At 36.7% G+C, this 12,500-nt stretch overlaps 1 protein-coding gene across 2 annotated transcripts in view; it reads left to right on the forward strand.

The window, feature by feature from the left end:
- pde1a (phosphodiesterase 1A, calmodulin-dependent) overlaps positions 1 to 12,500 on the forward strand; it is a 146,076-nt gene that overhangs the window by 118,187 nt on the left and 15,389 nt on the right. For both annotated transcript variants that reach the window (XM_037539650.1, XM_037539651.1), the window contains 2 exons: positions 3,372 to 3,512; positions 3,937 to 4,037. In XM_037539650.1, coding sequence (XP_037395547.1) covers positions 3,372 to 3,512; positions 3,937 to 4,037 — 242 coding nt within the window. The remainder of the gene's footprint in view (positions 1 to 3,371; positions 3,513 to 3,936; positions 4,038 to 12,500) is intronic.

Below are 12,500 nucleotides of genomic sequence, written 5' to 3' on the forward strand. Positions count from 1 at the left end.
ACACTGTTCTAGCATTAACAACAGACCCAGACTCTCTGGAAGACTGTTCCAGTCTACTTTATTCACACTGTTCCAGCATTAACAACAGACCCAGACTCTCTGGAAGACTGTTCCAGACTACTTTATTCATACTGTTCCAGCATTAACAACAGACCCAGACTCTCTGGAAGACTGTTCCAGACTACTTTATTCACACTGTTCCAGCATTAACAACAGACCCAGACTCTCTGGAAGACTGTTCCAGACTACTTTATTCATACTGTTCTAGCATTAACAACAGATCCAGACTCTCTGGAAGACTGTTCCAGTCTACTTTATTCACACTGTTCCAGCATTAACAACAGATCCAGACTCTCTGGAAGACTGTTCCAGTCTACTTTATTCACACTGTTCCAGCATTAACAACAGATCCAGACTCTCTGGAAGACTGTTCCAGTCTACTTTATTCACACTGTTCCAGCATTAACAACAGATCCAGACTCTCTGGAAGACTGTTCCAGTCTACTTTATTCACACTGTTCCAGCATTAACAACAGACCCAGACTCTCTGGAAGACTGTTCCAGACTACTTTATTCACACTGTTCTAGCATTAACAACAGACCCAGACTCTCTGGAAGACTGTTCCAGTCTACTTTATTCACACTGTTCTAGCATTAACAACAGACCCAGACTCTCTGGAAGACTGTTCCAGACTACTTTATTCACACTGTTCTAGCATTAACAACAGACCCAGACTCTCTGGAAGACTGTTCCAGACTACTTTATTCACACTGTTCTAGCATTAACAACAGACCCAGACTCTCTGGAAGACTGTTCCAGACTACTTTATTCACACTGTTCTAGCATTAACAACAGATCCAGAATCTCTGGAAGACTGTTCCAGACTACTTTATTCATACTGTTCCAGCATTAACAACAGATCTAGACTCTCTGGAAGACTGTTCCAGCCTACTTTATTCATACTGTTCTAGCATTAACAACAGACCCAGACTCTCTGGAAGACTGTTCCAGCCTACTTTATTCATACTGTTCTAGCATTAACAACAGACCCAGAATCTCTGGAAGACTGTTCCAGACTACTTTATTCACACTATTCTAGCATTAACAACAGACACAGACTCTCTGGAAGACTGTTCCAGACTACTTTATTCACACTGTTCCAGCATTAACAACAGACCCAGACTCTCTGGAAGACTGTTCCAGACTACTTTATTTACACTGTTCTAGCATTAACAACAGACCCAGACTCTCTGGAAGACTGTTCCAGACTACTTTATTCACACTGTTCTAGCATTAACAACAGACCCAGACTCTCTGGAAGACTGTTCCAGACTACTTTATTTACACTGTTCTAGCATTAACAACAGACCCAGACTCTCTGGAAGACTGTTCCAGTCTACTTTATTCATACTGTTCTAGCATTAACAACAGACCCAGACTCTCTGGAAGACTGTTCCAGACTACTTTATTCACACTGTTCTAGCATTAACAACAGACCCAGACTCTCTGGAAGACTGTTCCAGACTACTTTATTCATACTGTTCCAGCATTAACAACAGATCCAGAATCTCTGGAAGACTGTTCCAGACTACTTTATTCATACTGTTTTAGCATTAACAACAGATTCAGACTCTCTGGAAGACTGTTCCAGCCTACTTTATTCATACTGTTCTAGCATTAACAACAGACCCAGACTCTCTGGAAGACTGTTCCAGCCTACTTTATTCATACTGTTCTAGCATTAACAACAGATCCAGACTCTCTGGAAGACTGTTCCAGACTACTTTATTCATACTGTTCTAGCATTAACAACAGATTCAGACTCTCTGGAAGACTGTTCCAGCCTACTTTATTCATACTGTTCTAGCATTAACAACAGACCCAGACTCTCTGGAAGACTGTTCCAGACTACTTTATTCACACTGTTCTAGCATTAACAACTCTCTGGAGAGTCTGGATCTGCTGTTCCAGACTACTTTAGTCTGGAACAACAGACTACTTTATTCAGACTACTTTATTCAGACTATTATTTATTTATTGTTGGAGAATGACAGAGAAAGATGTTGCTTGGTGGAGAATGGAGGTGTTAGGTGAAGAATGACTTTAGAAAGTGGTGGTGTTTGTTGGAGAATGGTGGTGATTTTTGAGGAAAGGTGGTGTTTGGTAGAAAATCATGATGTTTGGTGGAGAATGGCTGTTAGAGAGTGATGGTGCTTGGTATAGAATGGTGGTGTTTGGTGGAGAATGGTGGTGATTGTTGAGGAAAGGTGGTGTTTGGTAGAAAATCATGGTGTTTGGTGGAGAATGGCTGTTAGAGAGTGATGGTGCTTGGTATAGAATGGTGGTGTTTGGTGGAGAATGGTGGTGATTGTTGAGGAAAGGTGGTGTTTGGTAGAAAATCATGGTGTTTGGTGGAGAATGGCTGTTAGAGAGTGATGGTGCTTGGTATAGAATGGTGGTGTTTGGTGGAGAATGGTGGTGATTGTTGAGGAAAGGTGGTGTTTGGTAGAAAATCATGGTGTTTGGTGGAGAATGGCTGTTAGAGAGTGATGGTGCTTGGTATAGAATGGTGGTGTTTGGTGGAGAATGGTGGTGATTGTTGGAGAATGGTGGAGTTTGGTGGAGAATGGTAGTGCTTAGTGAAAAATGACTGTGCTGGCTAAATAATGATGGTGTTTGGTGGAGAAGGGTGGTGTTTAGTGGGGAATGGGGTGTTTGGAGAATGGTGGTGTTGGGTAGGGATTGTGTTTGTTAGAAAGTGATGGTGTTTGGTGGAAAATGGTGGTGTTTGGTGAAGAATGACGGTTTGGTAGAAAGTGATGATGTTTGTTGAAAGAATGGTGGTGTTTTTTAGACAGTGATGGTGTTTGGTGGAGAATAAAGGTGTCTAGTGGAGAATGGAGGTATAGAATGATGGCATTTGGTGGAGAATAATGCTGTTTGCTGGTGGCACGGTGGCGTGGTGGGTAGTGCTGTTGCCTCACAGCAAGGAGGGCCTGGGTTCGATTCCCCGGCCGGGCAACCGGGATCCTCTCTGTGTGGAGTTTGCATGTTCTCCCCGTGTCTGCGTGGGTTTCCTCCAGGTTCTCCGGTTTCCTCCCACAGTCCAAAAGACATGCAATCAGGCCAATTGTGTAAAATGATCAAATTGTAAGTCGCTCTGGATAAGAGCATCAGCCAAATGCCGTAAATGTAATATTTGTTGGAAAGTGACAGTGTTTGGTGGGGGATTATGGTGTTTGTTAGATGATAGCATCTACCTTATAATGCATTGAACTTGAAAGAATGTAAATTACAGTTATTATTTTAATAAGCAGAATGCAGTGTGGGTGTTCTTTCATTTCTTACCTCAATGTTCCTTCCTGCTCAGATACCCGTGTCTTCTCTGGTGGCATTTGTGGAGGCTCTGGAAGTGGGCTACAGCAAGCACAAGAACCCCTACCATAACCTGATTCATGCTGCTGACGTCACCCAGACCGCACACTATCTGATGCTCCACACTGGCATTATGGTGAGTGACAGCTGAAATCTCACTTTAGACCAGCTGTAGCCTCAGTGATGCTGGCTCCTTCTATCCAGTTCCCTTTTCATCCAGCTGACGCTGTGAATACTGACCATTTATATCGTGTCTGATTAAAGATCCGCCATTAGCCTTGCTAATGTTGGCCTGCCTCGCCTCATTTTAGATCACCTCTCCTCACTAATGTTGACCTGTCAATTGCTGTGGTATCCCATCCATCTCTTTTTAGACCATGCTGTAGCCTGCCCAATGTTGATAAGCTCTTCTGTTTTGATGTTAATGCAGCGACATAACTGTGGCTGCTACCACTGTGTAAATGAGACAGTAAGGCAGTAACTTTGGTGATGGTGCTGACAGTCATTTGCCAAGCTTTAGGTATGATACGGAAATGACTCTGTGCTCTGTCACCTCTCAGCACTGGCTCACCGAACTGGAAATATTGGCCATGGTGTTTGCTGCTGCTATCCATGACTTTGAACACACTGGGACGACCAACAACTTCCACATCCAGACCAGGTACGAACTGGCATGAGCTCTCGTCTGAGACACAATCCCACGCATCAGCTTTAACACATAAGTACGGTTCATGGCTCGCTAGACACCCATGATGGCATTTCTACCCCTTGCGCTCACTATTTTATCCAGTTAAAAGTTTAAAAACTGAACTTTCAGTAAGTTGTAATGAGGCATATGTGATTGAGCGATGTGGTAAATGGAGAATGTGCGCCCAAGGTTTCTTGTTATTCTAATGAAAATTTGACTTCCAGTGTAAATACTGCATGAGCACGAGTTTAACAAAACATGGCGTTTAATCAAATTACTGAGCCTTGCAGCAATGCAAGAAGACTAGATTCATATAGAGGCCTGTTTCCACTGGAGAAGAGCACAGTTTTTTCTCCTTTTCTCTTTCTGTAAGATTTATAATGTCGGAAATTTGACTTTTTATCTCAAAACAATAACATTTTCTTGACTTACTAGCTCAAAATTCTGACATATGAATTTCAAATGGGTTTGAACATTTTAGAAGTAATACTTCGGCATAATAAATCATCGTTTTGAGAGTCATAAAACAAAAAGACATGCTGCTGCCAAAAACAGGAGAAAAACAACTGATTTTTTTCCTCGTCCTTAGTCCATGTGTCAAACGCAAGGCCCATGGGCCAAGTCAGGCCTGTAACACAGTCCTATACGACCTGATAAATTGTTTTAATTTTTAATTTTAATTTCAATCAGCCTGTTTCACCATGAGGTGCACTACAGTCTCCAGCATGCACTTCAACATAGTCTACATTCTGACCACCTTTCCCCAACAACAACCTGTGGGCCTGCGGTTACAGTTCAAGGAAATAGGCAGTTTTAAAAAGCTATTTTTATTTAGAATTTTTTTCAGCAAGTATTCAATGGCATAATTTTGGCATGTTTTTTATAAATATTGTCAAGTAAAAATGAAATAAAAACAGCTGGCCCACAGATTTGCTGAGATTTTTTAATATGGCCCTTTTAGTGGTTGAGTTTGACACCCCTATTCCAGAGCTTTGATTCAGCAGATGGGATTGCAAACAAAATATTGTCCAAAGAAAACAGGCATCTCCAGAATGGCAACTTTACTGGAGAGGGCAAGAATGCTTTTTACTTCCAATGTAAATTCATGTGAAAAGGGGCTGTTTTGGATCATTTCTATTGGTTACATCGTCACAATTTAGTCACACAATGTAAAGGACTGTGCTCAAATGACATAAAGTAAAAAATGAAAAATCGCACAGATGCAGTGTTTCTGAACAAACCCAAAGACACTAATAACATTCTGTTCATAACATATTGGCAGTGGTGGACAAAGTACACAAATCATGTACTGAGTTAAAGTCGAGACCCCCCAAGGTAAAATATTCCTCCAGTAAAAGTAGAAGTTCCTCCCTTTAGACCTCCACTTGAGTAAAAGTACTAAAGTATTTACCTTCAAATGTACTTAAGTATAAAGTAAAAGTACTAAAAGAGTCATTCTGGCTCTGATCTGGTCCTGTTATCATTTTTATAACCAGACTGGCTTCATGAACTCATTTCAGGTGAAAGTCCTCCAGCGTCTCTCTTGGTAAACCAGTCTTTTAATAGAACGTCATTAATTAGTGACGCTGACGTCTATTAAAATGATCAGAAGCACAAAACACTGAAGGTAAACAGTTTCCATCAGGGAGAACCGAGTGGCTCTGAAATCACTTTTTACACACAAGCAAAGTTTCAGTTTCAGATTTATTTACAACTTAGTTCCAAGTTTAAGTTGAATAAAAACTGGCTTTAAACTCAGGATCACAGATGAGCTCCTTTACTATGTTGATCTGTAGGCGTCTGTTCATAAACATAAACCAGCCCAAACTCATTTACTATAAAATGAAATGGTGTTTGTAGAAATTCAGAAAAAAGCCGCGTCAGTCTCGACTGCATATGTGGACATATTTCTATATTGAGCTCTATTTACACAAAGTTAGGTTAGTTCATCATTTATGTTGAACAGACTCTCCCAAAGTTTTACGCTGCTGCGCTGACGTTGAACCGCGTGCTGCACTGGGTCGGTATGACCAACAGGTCAAAACCAGCTCTAAACAAAGTGACCGCTGGGCCCTGATTGGTGCTCTGGCTTTGCGCTTCTTTCGTTTTGACATGTTACGTTTTTATACACACAGAAACCAAAAGGAACGACAGATTTCTCAAAATGTAGGAGGAAAAAGTCGGATATTAGACTCTGAAATGTAGTGGAGTGAAAGGAAAAAGACGCCCAGAAATGGAGAAACTTCAGTACAGATACACCAAAAATACTAAAGTACAGAAACTAATTACATTTACTCAGTTACTCAGTTACTGTCCACCACTGCATATTGGGCAAATAGTCAAAATGAGTTGAACAGCTAGTTAACAAGCTTTAGCCAGCATTTGGACTCGTCCACAGTGTTAAGAAAAGCAAGGCTGGCTTGACACAGTGAAACTTTCTTGTATAGATAATCACTTAAAAAAAACATGAAACCAAATTACACCTGAGTTGCATAATGTAAAGCGTCCTGCAGCTCGTTTGAAACAGTTGTGCCTCGACTTTGTAGGACAATTTTCATGAATCAAAATGGAAATAACCCAACAAGAGATCACATAACATGACATACTTTCAAACCGTGGATTCCACTGCATCAGTGGACAAGAACAAAGAACAGAAGGGGGTTAATTGGACAGTTGAAAAAGCTTTTATTACCAAGAATCAGTATTTTTTGATTTAACAGCCTTATTAAGCCAATAGCTGGTAATTAACTGGCTGCTCATTGCTACTTTATTAGGCAGTAACTAGAGTGAATTAAGATTTCCCAGAGCACTTTTATTTGTTTATTATACATCATAATGTTCCGCACAAACATTTAGCTGTCCATTATCATGCCTTTATCGAGCTCAATAGCTGCTATCTAATTTATTAGCCAATAACAGTTAATTAACTGGCTGCCCAGCATTACTTTATTAAGAATGTTCATGATAGTCTTGTGCACATTGCTCACCTAAATTAAAGCACCAATTCATTCTAATAAAGATAACCTAAAGGGAGGATTTGTAGTTAAAGAGTCCTTGGGGAAAGGTTCCCGGGGGGGTGGGATTAGGCATATATATTTCATTTATCTAATCCCAAATGTCCAGTATACTAGACAGTGAAATTCATTGAAATTACAAAAAAAAAGTTTATGTTTATGGTTTCTTAATAGGATCTAAAGGTGCCCTTTAGGAAACTACTCATCTGCAATGATACTTATTAAGCAATTAATTTAAGCAATAATTCCTAGTGAAAGGCAAATCACCATCTGACTTTCCATTTTCACAGCACTGCTGTGTCTGATCCACTCATACCAGCGCATCACACACTAACACACCACCACCATGTCAGGGTGACTGCAGTGCTGAGAATGACCCACCACCCAAATCCATGGGGGTCCTGACCACTGAAGAACAGGGTAACAGAGTATCAGAGAAACAGATGGACTACAGTCTGTAACTGTAGAACTACAGAGTGCAGCTATACAGTAAGTGGAGCTGATAAAGTGGACAGTTAGCGTAGAAACGAGGAGGTGGTCATGATGTTACGCCTGATTGGTGTAAAATATTGATTTACATAAATAGAAATAGCCACTATAAATATAAATATCTAGTATTTATTTTTTTTAACTTTCACAAAAGGTGAGCTAAAACAGTGTCGAAGGTTCTGGACATATTCTAATAATTGTGTCCACCCTCAGTATTAAAGAGTTCAAGTCTTTTGAAGACTGTCTGGTCAGTGACGCTGCGCCGAGAGCAGCCTTCATCATTGGCCATATGCAGCCTGCAGGTGCGTCAGCGTCTCTATTGAATTGAGCTGATATTGCTGCAGTTTTGTGTTTGCTGCCAGACGGGCTTCATCTCCCTCAGACTAATAAATGCCAATGGATTCTGAAGACCTGAGCTGATCTAATGCAGAATGGCTGTCTCCTCGTGTCAGCATTACACAGAGCGCTGCAGCAGATTACAATGAGACCTTGGCTTTCATGCTCGGGGTTCTGAAAAGCATACAAATGCTTATTTTAAGGTGCTCGTTATATCAGCTTTGCGCTGGAAAAAGCGATTCATCACCATGGGCAGCGGAGCGTGTGAGATGGAGTCTGGCTTTCAGAGGAAAAAAATACAGGTGTTTACCTTCAACATCTTAGATCGCTCTCAAGTCATTTTACCCGCTGAAACGAACCCTCGTTTTCTTCTGATCTTTATCTCGCTCCCATTTTCCTATTCCTGAAGGGGTCCAGGGCTGTTCTGGTATGTGTAAGGGGTGGAGGAATGTCTTCTCTTTGGTGTCTGAGTACTTGAAGTTATTTTTTCCAGTGAAACTTTATTTTAAAGAACACATTTTGGGGCTTTTCGAGGTCTTTGTTATCTTCTTCTTTGTATTATTCTATGCATTTTTTGTCATTTTCAAGCTGGAACCATGGAACCATCATAGACATTATAGACATTATGCATATATATATATATATATATATATATATATATATATATATATATATATATATATATATGCACACACATATATAAGCAACCACCAGGGGACACTTAGCCTAGCAAAACATTAGTAACCACCTGGGATTCTATAGCCACCATTTCAATAGCCTAGCAACACCTTAGCAACCTCCTGGGATACTATAGCAACAGCCAGGCAACATCTAGCAATCACTTGGGAAATGATGGGAAATGATAGCAATTGCCAAGCAGCACCTTAGCAAAAACATGGGAAAGCATAACATTGGCACCTAAGCCACCACCTAGGACAGCATTGCAATAGCCTAGCAACACCTTAGCAACCACCTGGGTCACCAAAGCCACCATTGCCATAGTCTAGCAACACTTTAGCAACCTCCTGGGAAACCATAGCAACAGCCAAGCAACATCTAGCAATTACTTGGAAGAGCATAGTAATGGCCTATTGACACCTTAGCAACCACCTGGAATAGCATAGCAGTGGCCTAGCAACATCTTAGCAGCTACTTGGGAATGGGTAGCAATGGCCAAGCAAAATTTTAGCAACCACCTGATATAGCACAGCAATGGCCTAGCAGCATCTTAGCAATTACTTGGCATAGCATAGCAATAGCCTAGTGACACCTAAGCAACCACCTGGGACACTGTAGCCACCATAGCCAGCAACATCGAAACAACCACTTAGGATAACATAGCAATGACTTAGCAACACCTTACACTTTAAAAAATGTTTGCTATTTCAAACTGAATGAAGGAATTGTTCATCCATATTTATTCAGTTTGAATAAAACTTGATCGTTTATTTGTCACCAAATGAGGTCCATTTTTTAAGTTAAACAGAAAAACAATGTTAGAGGCTAAAAAGCACGAGTGTTCGTTTTTGGTAGCCAAAAAGAAAAAAAACAAGAAAAAACAAGGTGAAAATATTTTAAGTTAGTTTCCACCTGTTTAAACAGTCAAATGTTGATACTATTCCTGTGCGTATTGTACGTGAGATGCTCTTCTCATATGGAGGAATTCTACAGTCAAATTGTCACGAATAGATTTTGAATTTGTGATGCTAATTGACTTTTTAAAGACATGTTTAGCACTTTTTTAGCTTCTAATTAAACTCGATTCTACCCAGAGCCTCTAGGAGTTAGTGTTGCCAGTTATGCACTATAATAAAGTAAATTAATCCATGCTCAGTAAATTAAGGCTTAGCTTAAAGTATGAACAATAAACTAAATCTGCAATATTTATTACATATACTATTGCTCAAAAGTTTGGTATCACTTGTTATATTTAGAATTTGGTTGTTTTGCATAAAATAATACATTTATTTATATACAACAACAACAACAACAACCATAATAATAATATTAATAATAATAATAATAATAATAATATTAATAATAATAAATCTGAATTAAATATCACAAATTTTAAACCAAAAAGATGCCTCATTCATTCTTTCAGGTATTTAATACTGTAATAATCAATTATCAGTCTCAGTATTTCATCACCATTTTTACAAGACATTGTGGGTATTAATTTTATAATAACTTCATTCCGGATATTATTTTTATAATAACTTAATTCTGAATATTAATTTCATAATAACTTAATTCTGTGTATTCATTTTGTAATATTAATTTTATAGTAACTTCATTCTGGATATTATTTTTATAGTAACATCATTCTGGATATTATTTTTATAGTAACTTCATTCTGGATATTATTTTTATAGTAACTTCATTCTGGATATTAATTTTATAGTAACTTCATTCTGGATATTAATTTTATAGTAACATCATTCTGGATATTAATTTTATAGTAACTTCATTCTGGATATTAATTTTATAGTAACTTCATTCTGGATATTAATTTCATAATAATTTAATTCTGTGTATTCATTTTGTAATATTATTTTTATAGTAACTTCATTCTGGATATTAATTTTATAGTAACATCATTCTGGATATTAATTTTATAGTAACTTCATTCTGGATATTATTTTTATAGTAACTTCATTCTGGATATTAATTTTATAGTAACTTCATTCTGGATATTAATTTTATAGTAACATCATTCTGGATATTAATTTCATAATAATTTAATTCTGTGTATTCATTTTGTAATATTATTTTTATAGTAACTTCATTCTGGATATTAATTTTATAGTAACTTCATTCTGGATATTATTTTTATAGTAACTTCATTCTGGATATTATTTTTATAGTAACATCATTCTGGATATTATTTTTATAGTAACTTCATTCTGGATATTATTTTTATAGTAACTTCATTCTGGATATTATTTTTTATAGTAACTTCATTCTGGATATTATTTTTATAGTAACTTCATTCTGGATATTAATTTTATAGTAACATCATTCTGGATATTAATTTTATAGTAACTTCATTCTGGATATTAATTTTATAGTAACTTCATTCTGGATATTAATTTCATAATAATTTAATTCTGTGTATTCATTTTGTAATATTATTTTTATAGTAACTTCATTCTGGATATTAATTTTATAGTAACTTCATTCTGGATATTATTTTTATAGTAACTTCATTCTGGATATTATTTTTATAGTAACATCATTCTGGATATTATTTTTATAGTAACTTCATTCTGGATATTATTTTTATAGTAACTTCATTCTGGATATTATTTTTATAGTAACTTCATTCTGGATATTAATTTTATAGTAACTTCATTCTGGATATTATTTTTATAGTAACTTCATTCTGGATATTAATTTTATAGTAACATCATTCTGGATATTAATTTTATAGTAACTTCATTCTGGATATTATTTTTATAGTAACTTCATTCTGGATATTAATTTTATAGTAACTTCATTCTGGATATTAATTTCATAATAATTTAATTCTGTGTATTCATTTTGTAATATTATTTTTATAGTAACTTCATTCTGGATATTAATTTTATAGTAACTTCATTCTGGATATTATTTTTATAGTAACTTCATTCTGGATATTATTTTTATAGTAACATCATTCTGGATATTATTTTTATAGTAACTTCATTCTGGATATTATTTTTATAGTAACTTCATTCTGGATATTAATTTTATAGTAACTTCATTCTGGATATTATTTTTATAGTAACTTCATTCTGGATATTAATTTTATAGTAACTTCATTCTGGATATTAATTTTATAGTAACATCATTCTGGATATTAATTTTATAGTAACTTCATTCTGGATATTATTTTTATAGTACCTTCATTCTGGATATTAATTTTATAGTAACATCATTCTGGATATTAATTTTATAGTAACTTCATTCTGGATATTATTTTTATAGTAACTTCATTCTGGATATTAATTTTATAGTAACTTCATTCTGGATATTAATTTTATAGTAACATCATTCTGGATATTATTTTTATAGTAACTCTTCCATATCTCAGAAGAAAAGTACAGTGAGTTGAAGTAAAGCATGGCAGCGCCTGATGAAGTCAAAATTCAATGAAAAGTTATTAAATTGTGGTTGTGGAAAGGTGAGACTTTGTGGAGAGACGCTGTCGCTAAGGGTTATGAAAAATGTCTGAATGTTTGATGGAGAGGCAGTGACGCCAAATCTCAGCCGTATTGTATTAAACAGAATAAACGTCTGTGGTTTCCTTATTGCACTTTTTTCAGTCTTTGGACATAAAGGGGTTCGTTTTATTAAAACTCAGCTTCAGTTTAGCGTCATCTCCAGCTCTGGTCATCATTCTGGACACGTCTAGCGTTTCTTACACAGCCTCCTGCTAATCATTTGAATCCTGGGAGGTTGTAAAATTATACTGAAACTATAAATTATAAGATAATAAGCTGAAATATTTCCTGGTGTTTATTCACTAAATCAATGTGAAGCGCAGGATATAGAGCTCATGGGTTGAACTGTCTGGGGAGGATTTTCTGACCATCAGACGTTAGTGTTGTAAAGG

The sequence above is a fragment of the Pygocentrus nattereri genome, chromosome 6, assembly GCF_015220715.1.
Source record: "Pygocentrus nattereri isolate fPygNat1 chromosome 6, fPygNat1.pri, whole genome shotgun sequence".
NCBI lineage: Eukaryota > Metazoa > Chordata > Actinopteri > Characiformes > Serrasalmidae > Pygocentrus > Pygocentrus nattereri.